Source organism: Neopsephotus bourkii, unplaced genomic scaffold, assembly GCF_033783945.1.
Source record: "Neopsephotus bourkii isolate Nb327-2 ecotype Australia unplaced genomic scaffold, CSIRO-AGI_Nbou_v1 NB_274, whole genome shotgun sequence".
Lineage (NCBI taxonomy): Eukaryota > Metazoa > Chordata > Aves > Psittaciformes > Psittacidae > Neopsephotus > Neopsephotus bourkii.
This window is the reverse complement of record NW_026900783.1, coordinates 1,549,103-1,567,500: the sequence shown is the minus strand read 5'-3', so window position 1 is coordinate 1,567,500 and position 18,398 is coordinate 1,549,103. Positions and strand designations below refer to the sequence as shown.

Below are 18,398 nucleotides of genomic sequence, written 5' to 3'. Positions count from 1 at the left end.
ATATGGAAAATTACTTATTGTTCTTCACCACTAAAGTGCTAGGAATTAACAGCCAAATGTGATGCCTGTGCCTTTCATATCTCTACCATGTGTTTGTTTGTTTAATACCCATAAGACTACATCATTAAACCTCAAGCACTGATTTCACTAATTCAGCACGAGAGCTACATGCTACAGCAGCAAACACCTTTTCTAGTCAATCATAATTGAACAGCTGGATGTAAAACCCAATATTATTTTTAGGCTCGTATCTAACTTTAACTTCAAACAGTATTTCCCTCCAAAACAAAATACCTTCCTATCTTTGTAATACATCCACTAAATATAGCATGAGCTATATTTTACCCCCTTTCTTGGTCCCTCATAATTATAGAAGCCACCAATGTTATTGCACTTTCTGCTTGGAATGGTGGCTGCATTTAGTGAAACATAACGCAGGTTGTTTGCTTTTCTCTAGGAAGTATTACTTAAAAGAGCAGCAGACCTTGTTGAAGCCCTATACGGGATGCCCCACAACAACCAGGTAGGTCACCAGTGCGCTCTTTGTCTCCACACCTCTGGATGTAAATCAATACCTGCTCTTTGCAAAGCTGGCAGAGCCCCAGCATGTTGTTCTTTTTGGACACAGCCTGGCTTTGCCAGCCACCTTGAGGGCACTCTGATGTGATGCAATGCTCTGAGGGAAACGCTTCATCTTCCCATTCTCTTCTCAACGCTAGTTTGCCTATCAGAAATGACAATGAAGTGCAAGGTGCCAAAAGCATAAGCAATCATTAAGGCAAGAGAATAACCTTGAACTCGGGCCAAAATATACAGTGACTAATGGGAAGTCCTAAAGAAATCTGCTAAACAGAGCGGATAAAACATACTGTGTTTTGCAAACTGCTGAAAATACATCTACTGCCCTGGATGAATGAATTGTGTGTTACTTGTTTTCACATGACTTGCAGCACTAAACTGTAATCTTATGTTAATTTCTTTATTTCTTTATACTTACTGTGTTGACATGAAACTGCAAAGTGCTCCGGTACGTAAGGAGAACGGAAGGTGTAGCTGCAACAAGCAGCAAAACCCCCACCCTCCCTATGATTTCCCATCAATCTGTGGATCGTTAACATTACTGCCATATTGCAATATTCCAAATATTGGGATATTTGTGCAAATTAGCGTCTGATTTTATATCCTTGCAGGAAATCATCCTGAAACGAGCAGCTGACATTGCTGAGGCGTTATACAGCGTGCCACGCAACCACAACCAGATCCCCACTCTAGCCAACACTCCTGCTCACACCGGCATGATGGGAGTCAACTCCTTCAGCAGCCAGCTTGCGGTGAATGTGTCCGAAACCTCACAAGCCAATGACCAAGGTAGGTGGCATTTCAAGAGTTAATCATGTTCTTGCCTGCTTTTGGCCAGTCCCTATTAATCCGAGCTGGTGCCACTGCTGTGTTCTACCTCTTTTTCTCCCTGTAGTCGTATGACTGGTTGTGTAATGAAATGCCACCTTTAACCTTCTCGTAATATCTAATTCTTCCTGTTCTTTCGTTTACTGTTATCATAAAGCATCTCCAGTGGAGAAAAACCCAAAAAACAGTGTAGAAAGCTCTTTATTATTCACAGTAAATATGCAAAGTGTGTGTTATTTTAGAGAACAATTATGTCTCGGTATCTCCACCTGCTTTTGGACTATTTACACAGATAAATCTAATTTGATGTCTGTGATTTTAGAATACTTTGTTTATAGGCACGTGTGACATATATGTTACTAATAAAAGTAATAGTTGATTTAATTTACCTGTTGTAATTGAAAATGCATGTGGCAGATTGCATTTAAAATTAATTTTGATACTAATGAAAGGAGGGAAACAGGATTATTAGCTCTGCTCAAACCAGTATTTTTTTTTTTGCTTGCAACATAATTATCAAATTGATTGCTCAGATAGGAACAAATTGTTGTTTAAAATCCTGATTCTGCTATGTTTCCTCTTCTAAAAAGATTGTCTTTTAATGCATTTCCAAGCTAATAAGCCTTATAAAATTCTGAACTTGATCTTGAATTAGTTTTCACTGATGGCTACACCTTACGCAAGTACGAGCCTGTTGTTAGTATAAAAATATCAGTCATAAAATGAAGACCCCAAAACAGCCTTTTAAAGTAAATCAATGCAACAAAAAAAAAGTTTTTCTTGTCAGCTCTGGCATTTGAAGGCCTGGAGAGGCTGAAAGTTCATTCAGTGTGTTGGTACAAAGCAGGACTTGAGCCTGTTGATAATTGCTCCTAAAGACAAACGTGAAGGCACCTGACACAGCTGGATCGAAGAGAGCTTTTGTTGGCTGTCTGTGCTAAGAGGAGAGACAACATAGAGTGCTCGCAGATGATTTAAGTAGGGTTGGCGTGATAAGGTTATCTCAAACTGCAAGAGTTGATAGGGCAGTAAGAGACAACTTAGAGCAAAGCTGTGCAATCAATTAAAACTGTGTAATATATGCTGCATGAGGAAACCCCCCAGCCCTAAGTCTATATTATAAAATAACATGATCTTTTTGGGGTGGGGGGGTTTCTAACACAGTAGGTTACAGTCGCAACACAAGCAGTGTTTCCCCGCGAGGATATGTTCCCAGCAGTACTCCTCAGCAGTCCAATTACAACACAGTCAGCAATAGCATGAATGGATATGGCAATGCCGGCATGCCCAATCTAGGTGTACCAGGTTCCCCTGGATTTCTTAATGGCTCCTCAGCTAACTCTCCTTATGGCAGTAAGTGTCTATTTTTGGTAACACATCATCATACAGATTCATATTTACTACAAAAATCAAATACTTGCATTGTTTTGATTTCCTCTATTGTGAGCTACTGGATAAAAGGAGGGGTGACTCTGGAGGCTGGACGTAAAAATGACTATAATAAATTGATCTGTTTGTGCCATAATACAATCTCAGATAGAGAAAAAAACCCAAAATTGGACTGCACAATTTGTAACAAAAGTCCAACACAAAAGAGTTTGCCTGTTATCCAGAGAGTGGCCAAGCCAAGGCATTTCATTTTTTTTCTTTTATATATATTTTTTTATAATATATATATACCTATATATATTTTAAGAGGCAAGGCCCTATCACTCTCTTTTTCCGTGTTTGCCGTGAAAACCTCAATCTGAGTCCTGATTATTTTTGCTTTATTGCAGTAGTGCCGTCAAGCCCTACCATGGCAGCCTCTTCGGTCACCCTCCCTTCAAACTGTAGCAGTACACACGGCATTTTCTCATTCTCACCTGCCAATGTCATCTCTGCAGTGAAACAAAAGAGCGCCTTTGCTCCTGTTGTCAGGCCCCAAGCCTCTCCTCCACCATCTTGCACCAGTGCAAATGGAAATGGACTTCAAGGTGAGCTGGATCTCTCTCAATTTTCTGTGTATTGCTTTTTTTGGTGCATACACTTGAGCCTTGATCAGTTTATTTTGGAGAAAGGTACCTGGCTATTTTTGGGTTTTTTTTAGGTTTCTGGTGCTCTTGTAGTGATGCAAAAGCAGGAGAAGAAGTAGGGTAGCGGGAATGGTATGCTGAGATTTTAAGCAAATCTTAGTTCATTTTTAATACTTACATTAGAAGAAACACCGGTTGATTTTGTGGCATTTTCCCTTAGGAATTTGTGCCTTAAATTTTAAAGTAAGACTGTATCTCTTTGGAGGTTTCATGTATGTTATCAGAACACCTTTCTATGGATGCTTAAAACCAGCAGCATTCCAGTGTGCCGTGATGTGATTTCCTCATTTCGTATTGGATGCAACAGTTGTTTTAATATATGTCAAATTAGTATGAAACAGGTTAAGCTCTTACTTGGTGAACTGTAAATCAGGTTAAGCTCTTACTTGGCGAACTTACCTTCCCTTGGACTAGCCAGCCCCTTGTGCAGTGAGTTTGCATGCTCTGTTGGTCCCAACTCATTCTTACTGTGGTGTTTGAGGGGTTACTCCCCTAAATGAGCAACTAAATATTTTAATTAAGGCAGGCAATTTTAAGCTTCTGCATTTTTTACTTGGTGTGATTTGGTGTGGGTAGTGTAATGAACCATTTGTAAATCAGTTGCAGAATTCCCGTGGTCACCTGCTGGGAGTGGGGCAGGAGGAAGTGCGATACAGTATACGTTTGGTGGAAGAATAAAAATATGAACAAAGAAGCCTTCCTTTTTATGGCATATTTTAACATTTAGAAGATAATGCTGTCAGATGCATTAGAGCCCTGGAAAAGGTTTGTTTGCCTCTGTTTTACAAATCTTCAGCCTCGGTGCACAGGGCAGTAAACTGAAGCACTTCAAATCCCATTGATGCCAGAAAGGGTTGTGGACACTCTTACCCTGGAGTCAAGTCCCTCCTCTTGACTTTCTTAGTTAAGATGTAAGGTAGCTCAGTATTATTTATTCTTTGTATTGCTACAATATCTCTAATACAATGAGCACTCACAGGCAAACAGATAAAGACGGATATCTTGATTTGCTAAACTAATTCTGGACATCTGCATTTTGTGGTATCCAATTTAAGGCACTTTGGAGAGATGTGATCCCACAGAATTGCTTGTCCACCCAAAATCCAGGCCATTTGAGACCAGGATCTCAAAAGCTGTATCTTGTTATTAAGCCCGTGGCCCAAAGAAGCACCTGAGAGCTTATTGTGCACTCAGGTCAGTGAGGGGCAGAGCATCCAGCTACAGAAATCTTACGGTAAAATGGATGTTAAAGAAAAGGATAATTAGATTAACAATTTTTGTCATTGCATAGACCTTTAGTGAAGGCTTTACTATGTTACTTTAAGTAGAAAACTAAACTATTGCTTATACCTAGAAAAGGAATAAGCAATATTCTTAGGAAGGATTATAAAATAATACAATGTTTTATTGTCCTCTTTTAATAAAAAGACATTAGTATAAAAATTAAATACTGAAATAAAATAGAAAATTTAAAGTAAATAAAGTAATATTAACTGTTAATAATAAAAATTGTAACACATGGCTTAAATCTGAGGCAGCTATTCTGTAGCAGGTATTTTTATATAGATACATCCTCATTAACCTGTTGATATTGATTTACTCTGAAAAATAAGACTATTTAAAGATCTAAGCGAAAATGATCTGAATTTCTGTAATTTCAGTATGTAAAGAAAGGGCTTCCCATCATATATTCAGGCTTTCAGGTGCTTAAAAGGTCTGGATTGCTGCAAAGTGGGGTTTTCGGAAGAACTGGGCAGGCCAAATGCTTGCACTGAGCACCCAATCTCCCTTGGCGCTTCCCCAGAGCCCCAGTAACCATCCATCTTCATCCTCAGGGATAAAATGCTTTTTGTATAAATGCCCAGTAGATGACTTTAAATCAACTAATGCTGATTTTCCTAAATAAGTCATGAAGTTAGCTGTTAGGCTGAGGAACAGCCCAGCTTTAGACTAAGCTTTTTCCATGCCCAGACAGCCCAGTGAAGGTCTATTGATCCCTTCAACTCTGATTTTAGGATGCTGTAATCCATTTGTCATCCCTAACAAAGTCCAGCATCCTGTGGGTGCTGCTATAGCTCCAGGTTAGATGCCCCTGGGACCTGCACTACTCCCTCACCAGGCTGTCCTTACTCTGCAAACACTCAAACCTTCTGAAACACATGCATCCAGATGCAGGGATGTGCAGAAGTGCTGGGTTTTGTTTCAGCAGCCAAACTGAAAATAAATAGAAGTGTTAACCATTAATAGATAAATATAAATTGTTATGTTTTCCTCACCTATCTAAAGGAACTAAACCAAATCATTCTGTGTTGAACAAAATGACCCAGAGAAATCATAGAATCATAGAATAGTTAGGGTTGGAAAGGACCTTAAGATCATCTAGTTCCAATCCCCTGCCATGGGCAGGGACACCTCACACTAAACCATGACACCCAAGGCTTTGTCCAACCTGGCCTTCAATACTGTCAGGGATGAAGCATTCACAACCTCCATGGGCAACCCATTCCAGTGCCTCACCACCCTAACAGGAAAGAATTTCCTCCTTATAGCCAATCTAAACTTCCCCTATTTAAGTTTTAACCCATTGCCCCTTGTCCTGTCACTACAGTGAATACCAAGAATGTCTTTCTAGTCTGGTAGTTAAAGCATTGAGTGCCAGGATTGTGACACAAAGTTGAATTATTCATGCAAAGTAGCACAGCACATCATGAGATGATGCTCCACATTGTGAAAGCGTACTTTGGCAAAGGGTAAAATATGGGGGTGCAGGTTCCCTTGGGCTGAGGGGAAAATCAAACCACATCTGACATATCTGTGGTGAGTTCCTTTAGCATCACAGCAGACATCCACCATCATTAATCCAACTAGAGCCATTGAGTTAATTCAGACTGAACTCATGAAAAGCTTCAGGTTGACAATGCTTCAGTCAGCTTCTCCCCACCTATCTCAACCAGTGCCTGGAACTGAAATGCAGCCAGAATTGAGTGGCAAGACAGGGATGAATTTCATAGAAACACAGACAAGAACTGGGTTGGAAGGGACCTCAAAGCTCATCCAGCTCCAACCCCTGCCACAGGCAGGGACACCTTCAACTGGAGCAGCTTGCTCCAAGCCCCTGTGTCCAACCTGGCCTTGAGCACTGCCAGGGATGGGGCAGCCACAGCTTCTCTGGGCACCCTGTGCCAATGTCTCATCACTGTTGTTTATCCTGCATTTCACCTGCACAGTTATTTAGGAGTTTCTGCTTCCTTTTTTTCCTGTTTTCTTAGTCATTTTTTAACACTGACCCCTTTTTAAAGTTTAATTACTTGCTTTCTGAGCTGTACAAGCAGCTTGAGAGTTTTTTGATCAGCACATTTTCTACCTTAAATTAAAATCTGGAATTCAAGAGCTGCAGTTCAAAGCAGCCAAAGTTTTTCGGTGATCTTCAAGTGTGCAAACTCATTAACAGCAGGATGTGATGGAGCTGAGTGACAGCTGAGGAGCTTGCACTGTTAGGAATAGTCACATACATTTAGACAAGCTAAGGTAGAAGGAAGAGCTGGTGGTCGCTGTGGTTGTACTTAAGGTAAATCCTGCAGTTTATGAATCTGGATAGGAAAGGAAGACATGCTTTTTTAACCACAGGGCAGAATATCCTCCCTCTCATTGCTGGTTATGTCACCTTTCCCCACTTATCTCTGTTCTGAGATAAAAACTAGATAGGTGGTTTTCAGGGAAGCTTGTGGACCCTGCTATGACAAGGCATCACACACCAACATGATGGGGCCAGGCAGCCCAGTTTTTCCTATGAAGGTTTGCTAGCACTGTGCAGTCAGTCAGATGAAAGCGTAGCCAAATCCAACAAGTATCAGCTCTGCAGACACAAGTAGTCTTTTTACAGGGGTTAATCACACTGATCCTTGGTGGGGAAACCATGGTAGGATTTGTTTGTATTTGGAAAAATGCTGTTCTTGGTAATTCTAAAATAGAGAGAAAGCAGGAGCAGAACTATGAAAGTCCATCTGGACCTCAGTTGGACTGTTTTTTCTCCTAACATAGTTTAAAGAAGAGGTTGAGGTGGTAGAACTTATGGCTTGTCATAACATCACCCTAAGCATCAGGACCACCTAAGCCCACCACTAGAAGCAAGATCTTGCTGCTAGTAAACATGTCCCCAGAAAGCCATTCTGCAGTTTAGGACTTCCAAAGTATGAGCATGGAGAGGTCTATAGCCAACAAGGGGTTGTTCTAAAGAGATCCAAGACAGGAGTTATGAGGAAAAAGAATAAAAGAGAAATCTCAGACAGGTCAGGGTGCAGGCAATGCCAGCCAGAGCTAACGTGGTCTTTCTTGATGTGCCTGTGTGCCACCCACCAGCTGCACATCCATCCTCAGCCAACTGATAACCTCATTAAGATCAAAACTCGGAAGCTTTATCTCACAGAGGAGAAACCTCACTCTCTTTTGTAATAGAATCGTGGAATGGTTTGGGTTGGAAGGGACCTTAAAGCTCATACAGTTCCACCCGCCTGCCACAGGCAGGGACACCTTCTACTAGAGCAGGTTACTCCAATCCCTATCCCACTTTGTCCTCCTGTAAGTCTACAAAAAGAGGCCTTTGGGCCTTATCCAAAAAGCCACGTTCTTTTTAACTCTGTATGACTTCCATTTCATAGTCTATGACCACAAAGTGAAGTGCTTCCATTTTTGTTTAAGAGCAGGATGCTAGGGTATGGGTTCCTTAGAGCAAAGGGCTTTTTCCTGTTTAAAACAATGGACACTTAAAGTATAAAAAGATGTTTTTTTCAGTGAGAAAGTGCTGGCTTGCTGCAAAGTTGCAACTACAAGGTGTGTTCAAACTTGGTTTTCAATTGTAATTTACTTTCTATAGATTGTGAAAGATATTGCTCTCTGGTTAAGCTTTATGACTTTAATACAGAGCAAAAGGTTCTCAATATTCCTTTAAAATTGCATCCTGCTTAATTTTCTGCTCTTCCCTTGGATGAAACTATTACAATTATTATTAAAAAACTAGCCACCCCATTTTTCTTTAGAAGGCATTTGTTATCAATTTGCACAGGAGGAATTCACAGCTGTCAAATGTTGCTACTAAAATGTATAGTGAAATAAATGTTTGGAGCACCAGTTTTGCACCCCCCTCCCATTGTGCCACAGATAGAATTCAACAAAAATGGCTAAACTGCTGAAATTAAAGAATTCAGACTTTCTCTCCCCCCCCCCCCCCCCCCAGCTGCAGACAATGTAAATATTCAGACAGCAGAAGCAAAACATGAGATTAAGATAAATGTGTGATTAAGATGTGCAGGGTCTCAGTACCAAGTAATGATGTGCTATTTATGAAGGTATTTATAGAGTCTCTGGAAGAAAAATCTGGGTTGTTTTTTGCTAAGTTGTTCTTTGAAGAAGCAAATGTCTGGATCAGACCTGGACTTTTGCACTTTGCTGGCAGAACATGTCTTGAGCTGGCTCTGACTAATGGACCTCATGTCTCACCTTGACATAGAATACAATGCCCAGTCCCTGCTGAACATAACCCAGAAAAGATAACCTTGTATTTTGGGTTGACTTGTGGTGATCTTGACGTCCAGGGCAGCTGATGACTGTACAGCAGCATAGCAGCACCTCAAAATGATCTTCCATGGCTCCTCGATCAGGTGCACCCCATGTAACTCAACCTGTCTGGGGATGCCTGATGTGGTGTAAACTCATAGGAGAAGCCAACCAAGAGAGAACTTGGTTCAGCAAGTCTAAATACAGAGCTAGGTCATCTGTTGGCCCAGGCTAACGTAGCTTGGAGTGGAGGAGATGCAGGGGAAATACAATAAGGAAACAAAATGGTTTGGGTTGAAAGGTTCTCTACTAACATACCCACTGTTCTCCAGTTAAGTGTTGTAACTTCTATCACTATTTAGGTTTAAAACATGCAGCATTATAAACTATGCAAAATTGTAACATCCATTTCAATTTTGACATATTTCACAAAATCACAGAATCCCAGACTGGTTTATATTGGAATGGACTTCAAAGCTCATCCAATTTCAATGCCCTGCCACAGGCAGGAATACCTTCCACTAGATAGCTCCATGTCCCTCTTGTGCTGTTGCCCCAGAGCTGGATCAGGACTGCAGGGGGGGGGAGTCCCCAGAGTGCAGAAGAGGGGCAGGATCCCCTCCCTCGACCTTCTGCTCACAATCTGGGGGTGCAGCCCAGCACATGGCAGGTTCTGGGCTGAAGCACACACTGAACCCGGGTCATGGGGAGCATCTCATTGACTAACACCCCAAGTCCTTCTCCTCAGGGCTGCTCTCAATGAGTATTCAATACATCTTATTGGGGAATAAAGTAGAATAACTGGAAAACTAACCTGTTTCAAGAGCACCGTTTGACGTGTTTTAGAGGAGATAGTCCCATACAAGCATCAGCTCACACAGCTGCTTACAGCATCCGGGGCACCAGAGCACTTGGAGCGATACTGGTGGCTGCCACAGGAGGTTGTGTGATGCATGGAATGTGTACGTACCCAGCTCTTCCAAACCGTAAAGCTGCAACAGCGAATCTGAAATAAATTAATATTGTTGAAATTAATGAACTGAGAAATTGAAGTTCACATCACTACACGAACAAATTTATTAATATCTGTTGTACATAAATTAAGGAGAAATATTACGGCAAAAATTAAACAACACTAAAATTAAAGACTGTCTAAATTAAGTTTCTATCAAAGAGTTAACTAGGAAAAAAGCTGTATTTGTTGGCATCTCAGTCTTTATCTGTTTAACAAACCAGGAGGTGGCTGATCAGGGGTATTAATCTCATGTTTTTTTATGGTGCTTGACCTCCAGAGTTGATAGTGGGTGTAGGATGTTTGGCTTTGGTTTTAGAGAGACCTTGACTTGCTCAGCCCTCTGTTACCACAAAGTACAATTGTGGAAATGGGAGGTTTTCCACCTGGATGCTGGGTCATGAAGTGGTGGTTGGTGTTGGCATGCTCTGTGCACAAAACCCACTCCATGCAGCCCTTATGGAGCATTTTACTGGGAGATGCACGTGTCCATGGTCCCCTGGTCAGAGGATGCCATGGCATGGTGTGGAGGTACCCAGGTCTGCATCCACCCGCCCCATCCTGCTCCCAGTGCTGAGCATCGCGATTGCTTTGAACCCAATATGCCTTTACACAAGCGTGTTAATAACAGCTCATTTTCTCTTCTCTTTTTCTTTTAGCTATGTCTGGGCTTGTAGTCCCGCCAATGTAAAGTCACTTTTGTTTACCTACCGTAGCACCAAGCTTCAGAGGATGAGCTTAGGGGACAAGTTTAGTATATTAAGACATGCTGATGGAAACAGTATCTTCACACAGAATCAGCAGCAAATGGAAATGCTACAAAAAAAAAAAAAAAAAAACCCAACAAAAACAAAAAACCCAACAACCCACAAAATAAAAAAAGACTTTGTTTAAAGATTTTATTTAAACTATTAAGAATCTACATGCAAACAACCTACTTCTTCATGAACAATTCCATTTTATTGACTGAATTTTTCTCATATTTTCACATTTCTCAGTCCTGAAGAATAAGGAAAAAGCGACGCCTATTTTGTATAAAGTTTCTGATTACGTCTTGGCTATGTCTAGTACTTGCTATGTGTTGGGAGAAACTTTGTGGATGCACCATTTTGATTATCATGAAACACTGATGAAAAATGCCTCCGAACATTTTTCTGTACTCATAACTAGATTCACAATGGTTGTGTATCTCTATAATGTGAAATATTTTTTTTGTGGTGGAATAAAAAAAACAAAAACACAAAAAGGGGGCCAAGGAGGTTATGAGCCATCAAACTGGAAAAAAAAAATAAAAAAAAAGCAAAAAAAAAAAAAGGATAAATATATGATTAGGAAAATAAAACCACGGCAACCGGGGCGCGGGGCGGGCGCGGGAGGGTTTCTCGTTGCTTAACTTCATCTTAATGAAATGGAACTTTGTAACTTATTGTAGTTAGAAATTGTAACTTTGATATTGAATTCTCTTGCCTTCAACAAGCACACTGACAGAGAAAGGAATTGCTACTGTCTGTTGGTTAAACAAAAAGAGACAAAAATATACTTCCACTGCTAGAGCTTCCTGTTAAGCAAGTGTGATCTGCAACATTTTTTCAACTTTTGCTAGCACTGTATACTATTGCATTCTTAGGCTACTGTGAAGTCTATGTTTCTTGTACCAGAAAATTGTCCTTTTGACTTCTAGATCCTTCTCCCCTAATGTGTTTTGTATGTGGTTATAAAATTGTAGACTTTTGTGATTTTGCCAAAGTTGTAGCTAAATATTTATACACTTGTCTTGACTTTTTTTCAGATCCACTTCAAACCCTTTAGAAAAGCAGATTTTATTCCTTATGAAAGCCTGTAAGGAATAAAATAGTCTTACTCATCGCAACACTTTCTTTCACATAAACACTTGCAGTCACTAAGGGACTTTATTTTGTAACATATCAACTATAAATATTGTATTTATCTTTGAAATTTTGTATATTGCTTTTCATCATTTTGGGTTTTGGTTTGGTTGTTTTCTTTTTTTTTTTTTTTTTTTTAATCTTGTACGTCTTGGTTTTTGTCATGGCCTGGTATTGTGATGCTGAGAATAGCATTAAGCCAAGAACTGTTGCCTTCATGCTTTTCTTTAAATCAGTGTCCGTCCATTTCATTTGTACTTCAGAAAGTTGCTATAATTTAGACTTTCCATAATTTCCTTTTTTTTTTTTAATTATTTTTGAGGAAAAGTCAAATTCATCCTTTATTTTTATATTATTTTTAAGTTATCAGAACAAATACTTTTTGAAAAAAAAAAACAACAAAAAAAGTCGTTTGTTGTATAGTCAAATCCAAATCGTGCCACATGGCTGTAATGAATACTAGTAGAATATGTGCATGTGATACAGCCACAGAAAAGATGAATCTATTTTGTGGTTGCATTTTTATTTTTGTTTTCTTCCTTTTTTTTTTCTTTTTAAATTTTTTTTTAGATTTTTTTTTTCCCCTAAAAAAGAGATTGTAAAAAGTCATTTTTAGCTGCCACCCATGACTTTGCCACATAGCTGAACTGTGTTTACTGGAAAAAATTCAGAGGCCTAAAGTTTAAAATAAATTCACTTCTGATGTTTTAATTAAAAATGTTTGCCACATTAACTTCTCTGATGCCTTAAAAGTGAACTTCTTTGAAGACCTTTTTTTGTGCTGGTTGATCACAGGCTTACACCACAAGTGTTAATACTACTTCATTTGGATGAGTTCTGGTGTAAAACAAAAAGAAGCACAAACCTGGTGTACAATTCTATCACTCCTTGATGTGTCTCTTCTCTGCTGCACTCTGCAGTCCCCCAAACCCTGCACTGTTTAAAACAGACAAAAGGTTTCATGGGAAATCAATCGGGATCATGCATAATTTTTAAATGGTTGGGGTTTATTTAGGTTTATTAGTTTTTTTTACAGAACTTTTTGTAACAGACCCACAGGTGACTGTACTTTTTAAACTGGAATGACCTCCATCGTGTATCGTGGCTGTTGGTGCCAAATCCATAGAGAGAATCGTCAAGTTTTGTTTTTCCTTTCTTTTTGTTTTTCCTTTGCACTAAATGGTTTGCAAACGCAGCACTGCAAAACATGCTGCAAACTGCAGCAGAATTAAAGTTTGAACCAAAAAGGAGGGATCATTTTTTAATTCTTTTTTTTATTAATTTCTGGGCAAATATGCACATTTTAGCATAGCATTTATGGAAAGGTTGACAAGAACGATACAGCGAATCCCAGCTGAGGAATGCCGTGCACATTTCCTGTGTGGTAACTATAAGGCTTAGCTAAGTGGGAAAGCCTGAGAAGTCACTTTGGAACTGAATTGCCTCCGTTATATTTTGTCTAAGTAAGGTTTTTTGCTCTACAGAAGAGGTCACTTGTACATGTTAAGAAAGTCTGCAAGTTTCTTCATAACTGCAATCTGTTTGTGTTTTAGATTACTTAGTCAATGCACTCATCGCTTCATTGTCTCCAGACGGAAAGCTTCACTAAATGGTAGATTTTACTGTTAAAGACCCTACAATAAGATTGTTTTATCTGTACATTTTTTTCATATATTTAACTGTATAAAAAAAATGTTCATTTTACACAATATTTAATTAAAGTATTTCTTGTCTGTGAATTTCATTTTTTAGTAATTTTATCTGGTTTGATTATTAAAAAAGTGACTAAACACAAAAGAAAAGAATGCAACACTGGGGGTTTCATTTCTAAGCATCAGAATGCAAAGGTACATCTTGGTTCAGCAAAAGCACAGCCCTTTATATGTGGGCTTATGCATCCTGAGGATGATGAGGAAGGAGACCACTGCTCTGGAGCTCAGCAATGACTTGCTGCTCAGCCTTGGGGAAGTATTTAATCAAACTGTGCTTCAGCCACCCTTTTGGTAATGTGAAGGTAACATTAATTTCTTTCTTTCTTTCTTTTTTTTTTTTTAATTCTATTTTCATATGATATTGTAAAAGTGTGTAAACAGGAAAAGGTATTTTAAACATAACACAACCCAAATTTTGCATGCAGCGGTTTGACACTGAAGGTCGACAAATAAGTCTTTTAAAGGCTGATAAGGAAGCAAATGCTTTTGTTAATTATAAGACTGAACCCAAAGATTTCATCCCCTGGACTGCAGTATGTATGATGTACATATAATGTATTTGACATACACTGGGGTGGGGATGACTTGGCCTCCTAGTCAAAGGGTGCTCCTGTGGGAGACAGTTCCAAAGCTAAGCCTGAAGTACAGGTCTGAGTTCCTTACTCCAGATGCCATGTGTGTGACTACACTGAAGAAGGGTATTTGTAGAGCAATATGGGTCTGGCTGCGTGCACAGCAGTCAGAGCAACAGCAGCACCTATGCTGGTAAGGCTGGGAGTTTGTTATGTGAATTTTATCCTGCCATTAATCACAGGACTGCTGACAACTTTGAGAGGGCACTGAGAAACTCTGAGTTCCAAAGTAAATGTATGTGCTTGTGCTTGTGTCTATACTGTCCAATGGCATGCTGTATGCTGGACTCTTTCCTTCATCACTGTGTTTCAGCAGTTAAATGATGGAGTGTGATGAGGAGGTGCAGCTTACTGTAGCCACAATTTACAAAGCAGGAAAACCAGGATATTTAACTATGTTTCCTTTCTTCTCCAGTATTTCCATAATTTCTATGTTTGATGAAAACAAATGTTAAAAGTAGAGAGCACTTATTATTATTATTATTATTATTATGTATTGAAAATTGTTCCACTTCTTTGAGTGTGCATCTATGTATCATATTTAAACAGTGGCATAATCAGACGCATCCCCCTAAAAGATGGCTTTTAGGGATGAAAGTCTGTGTGATGCCTGCTGGCGTTTCTCCTTTTAGGTTTATTTCAAAGGCTTGAATAATGAGCCTCTAAATGGTTCGTCTAACTTTCAATGCAAAGGAAATACAAAAGGAGGAAACCCATAGATTTTGTGCTAGGAACACCATGTCCTAGAGCAATCCACCACTTATGACACATCCCTATCTGTAACTTGGTAATAGCCCTGGTGAGAAAATATGTTGTGTCAGCTACAGTGAGTTTAGGCATAGGAAGATGATAAAAATTCCTTAATCAAAATGAAGGAACAAAATCCCTAAAAGTATATGCCAATTATTGCAGAGCAGCTTTTAAAAGACTTTCAAGCTTTTAAAGATTATTCAAAGCACTTGAAATAGGCTTCAATCTAATGCCTCATTTCATTGCATTAAACAGCCTAGTTAATAAAGAATCAATATATTCAAAGGGCAAGGTTATCTTTTGTCTATAAGGGGTGGTGTCATTCTGAACCTTTTATAGTTCAAATGCTGAAAAAGACCTCATGAAATCCATACTCATCAAGTGGGTCAACTAGAGCAATAAAGAGGCCTCTCAAAGAATGGCTCCACTCCTTTAAAACAACTATAAGTCTTATCTCCCCACATAGTCCTCGCCAGGCTCCGCCAGAAAACGTCAATTTCTCATCAAGACAAGAGCCCCAATGATAATTTTTTCCTAGAGAATACACACAATTAGGAGAATGCAGAAAGGCCCCATCAGTGATTTGTAGCTTATTATGTCACCAGCAAGCTGCGATCTGCCGCTAAGCAGATAATAAGGGCTGTTGATAACTGAAGTGTCAATACACCAAAGGATGAGTTTTGAATGTGAGCCCTTGTGCCTTTCCACCCCCCCTCCTCGTGCAGATCGTGGGGCCGATAATGGTGCATCTGCCAACCGACACCGCCTGTTGGACCTCACAATTAATGCCGTGAATAAATAGCACAAAGGAGTTGAGATTCTTTATACTCTTTGAGACAATTCCCTGTTTTACCCTTCAAGGAGTTCTTTTATGTTTGAATAAGGTTGCTTTTAATGAAATTTAAACTCATCAGAGGAAATCAAAACCCTCAAATCAGATTACAAATTGATTTTTTTTTTCTCTCTCTCTCTTGGTCACTTGTCATTATACAATGTCCTGCCCTAAGTTTTACAGGAAGAGGAAGAGAAAGCATCCAGGCTGGAGTCAGAGTATGCAAACAATCTACAAAAGCATACAAAGGAGGAACGTTCCTGAAGTCCCACCAGTGAGAAGAACTTTTACAAAGTTGCTGTGTATCATTGACAAAGTGGTCACTATCTTTACGCAGGTACTTCATAAAACACTAAAGCTTTAAATAAAATGAACTGTAAGAACTTTATATTGTGTAAATTAAAGAATTAAACCCAAGCTCTCTCTTTTTTCATATATAATGCCAAATTTCATTGTTACATACAAGAAATCAATACAATTTCTCAGTGCTAAGGTCAAAATTAACTGATGGAGCATTTGAGACCTCCTGGTTTGGTATCAGTGGGTGACATTGCCCATGCAGTGGAAATGAAATAGGAGGGTATATAATGGTGACGTTTTAATTTCTCACACATTCAAATAAAATAACAGTTATAATGTAATGGTTTTGTTGCCTCTTTATTGACTTTGTACTAGTACCGAAAGGGCATCATATAGAAAAGGGTGCAGTGAATTGGTCACAAAATGGTACATTTTTGGTGCCCACAAAGTTCTTAGAGGATTTCAGTTGTTATGTGTCGCATTTTTTGCATTGACCTTGAGATACTAAACTGTTTGAGAAATGACTTTTCAAAAGGCAGCAATGACCTCCAGAACAGGCCAAGTGGGGTGGCGAGGGGGCAAGAAAAGTATCCGAAAGCTGCTCTGCTCCAACCAGACAGAAATCACAGGTTGCTTATTGTGTAAAATCTGAACCAGATCTAACTATAAGCGGGGAAACTGAGGCTGGAATTGGTTTGGGTAATGGGCCCAACAAACTTTAGAGTTGCCCTGTTTACAATGAAACAGGATGGAGACACCGATGGGAAGGAAGAGAGAAGAAAGGATGTGGAAAAAAAATGTACAATGAAACCCAATAAAGTTGTATTTAATGATCTATTTCCTTGTCCTGTGGAGTTCTGTTGTGGGAGTAAGTGCTCAGAGAGGGCTTGGTGTCCATGGTGGCTTGCTGCCAGTGGGCAGCGTGATGCTGTGGCTGAAGTGTTGGCCTTAGGGACAACACACTGGTGGGAGGTGCTGGATCACCAGAGGTTTGCAATGGGGATCCCTGTATACCTGTTCTGCTGCAGTCAGCACCTTCTTCCACACCACAGCTTGGGTCCCAGAGTTAAAAAACAGAAATAAAGAAAGACAAAGAAATAATTGCTGTGGATTTTCCTTCACAGACATGAAAGTACTTTGCAACTGTAATGAGTAGAGATAATAATAATAGTAGTACTAAGCAAACAACCTCTAATAACCATCTCACAAGTCTATTTGAGCAGAGCAAGAGGAGCTAGATGAGAAAAGGAAAATAAAAGCTAAAGAAAGTAGGAGCCATGCCAAAGAGTGGAAATTCATTCCACGGCGCTTCTTCACCTTTCTATTTTATCAACATGTCTCATTTTAGAGCAAGTCATTAATCCAGTAAACACTGTAGTAATTAAAGTATCTCTAAAGAGACTTCAAAGATTTCTCCCTGACTACTCTTTCACTTGCTTCATCCCTTAAGACACAGCCTGGATGAATTAGCAAAGGCCAAGCAGTGAGTAGGGACCAGCCAGAAGCTCTGATGGACTAAGGGGTGAAGCGAGGTCCATGGGTGAGGACCATCAACCACAGTCTCTGTGCAGATCACCTGAGCTGTATCACTCTATGGGTTAAAGCCAGAAAGGGGTGGGCACAGGAGCAGTAGGAGCCCAAAGCAAAGTGACTTCATGGATTTAGACCCCTATTTAAACAAATAAATTCTCTGCTTGAGGAAAACACTTGAGAGTAACTTAATTTGGAAGAAATGCATGTTGCACAGCCTAAACCAGAAAGAGCAGTTGGGTACATGTTAGACCAAGACCATGGGGCATGGTATATCTCAGTTACACTGGTAGAGCAGCTTGAACAGGCTCAGGGTTTCATTTTTTTTCCTGCAAAACAGTGATCAGAAAATGTAAGCACTTTTTGAAACAAAGAATTCCTGGTTACCACCTTTTCTTCTAAGTTTTAAGGAAGCTGATGAGACATCAACTCCAAAACAAGCCTGTCATGGTTTAAGCCCAGTCAGCCACACAGTGGCTTGCTCACTCCCCCTCCTTCCTCCTCCCCCCTCCCGGAGAGATGGGGAAGAGAATGGAAAGAATGTAACCCCCACAGGTTGAGATAAGAGCAGTCCAGTAACTAAGGTATAACACAAACCACTGCTGCTGCCACCAATGATAGTAATGATAAGGGAAATAACAAGGAGAGAGAATACAACCGCTCACCACCCGCTGACCGATACCCAGCCTGACCGAGCAGTGATCTAACT

At 39.8% G+C, this 18,398-nt stretch overlaps 1 protein-coding gene across 14 annotated transcripts in view; it reads left to right on the top strand.

Annotated features, from left to right (window-relative positions):
• EBF3 (EBF transcription factor 3) overlaps positions 1-11,423 on the top strand; it is a 120,781-nt gene extending 109,358 nt beyond the window's left edge. For 2 of the 14 annotated variants that reach the window (XR_009724481.1, XR_009724478.1), the window contains exons 12-17: positions 458-523; positions 1,191-1,368; positions 2,575-2,760; positions 3,186-3,383; positions 4,083-4,247; positions 10,707-11,423. Coding sequence is in view for 8 of the 14 variants with exons in the window: in XM_061346756.1 (XP_061202740.1) it covers positions 458-523; positions 1,191-1,368; positions 2,572-2,760; positions 3,186-3,383; positions 10,707-10,738 (663 nt within the window). In the remaining 6 variants the exon portion in view is untranslated. Of the gene's footprint in view, positions 1-457; positions 524-1,190; positions 1,369-2,571; positions 2,761-3,185; positions 3,384-4,082; positions 4,248-10,706 lie in introns of all 14 variants that reach the window. The other 12 variants (XR_009724483.1, XR_009724482.1, XR_009724480.1 and 9 more) reach the window with 6 other exon arrangements.
• Positions 11,424-18,398: the final 6,975 nt, after the last annotated feature.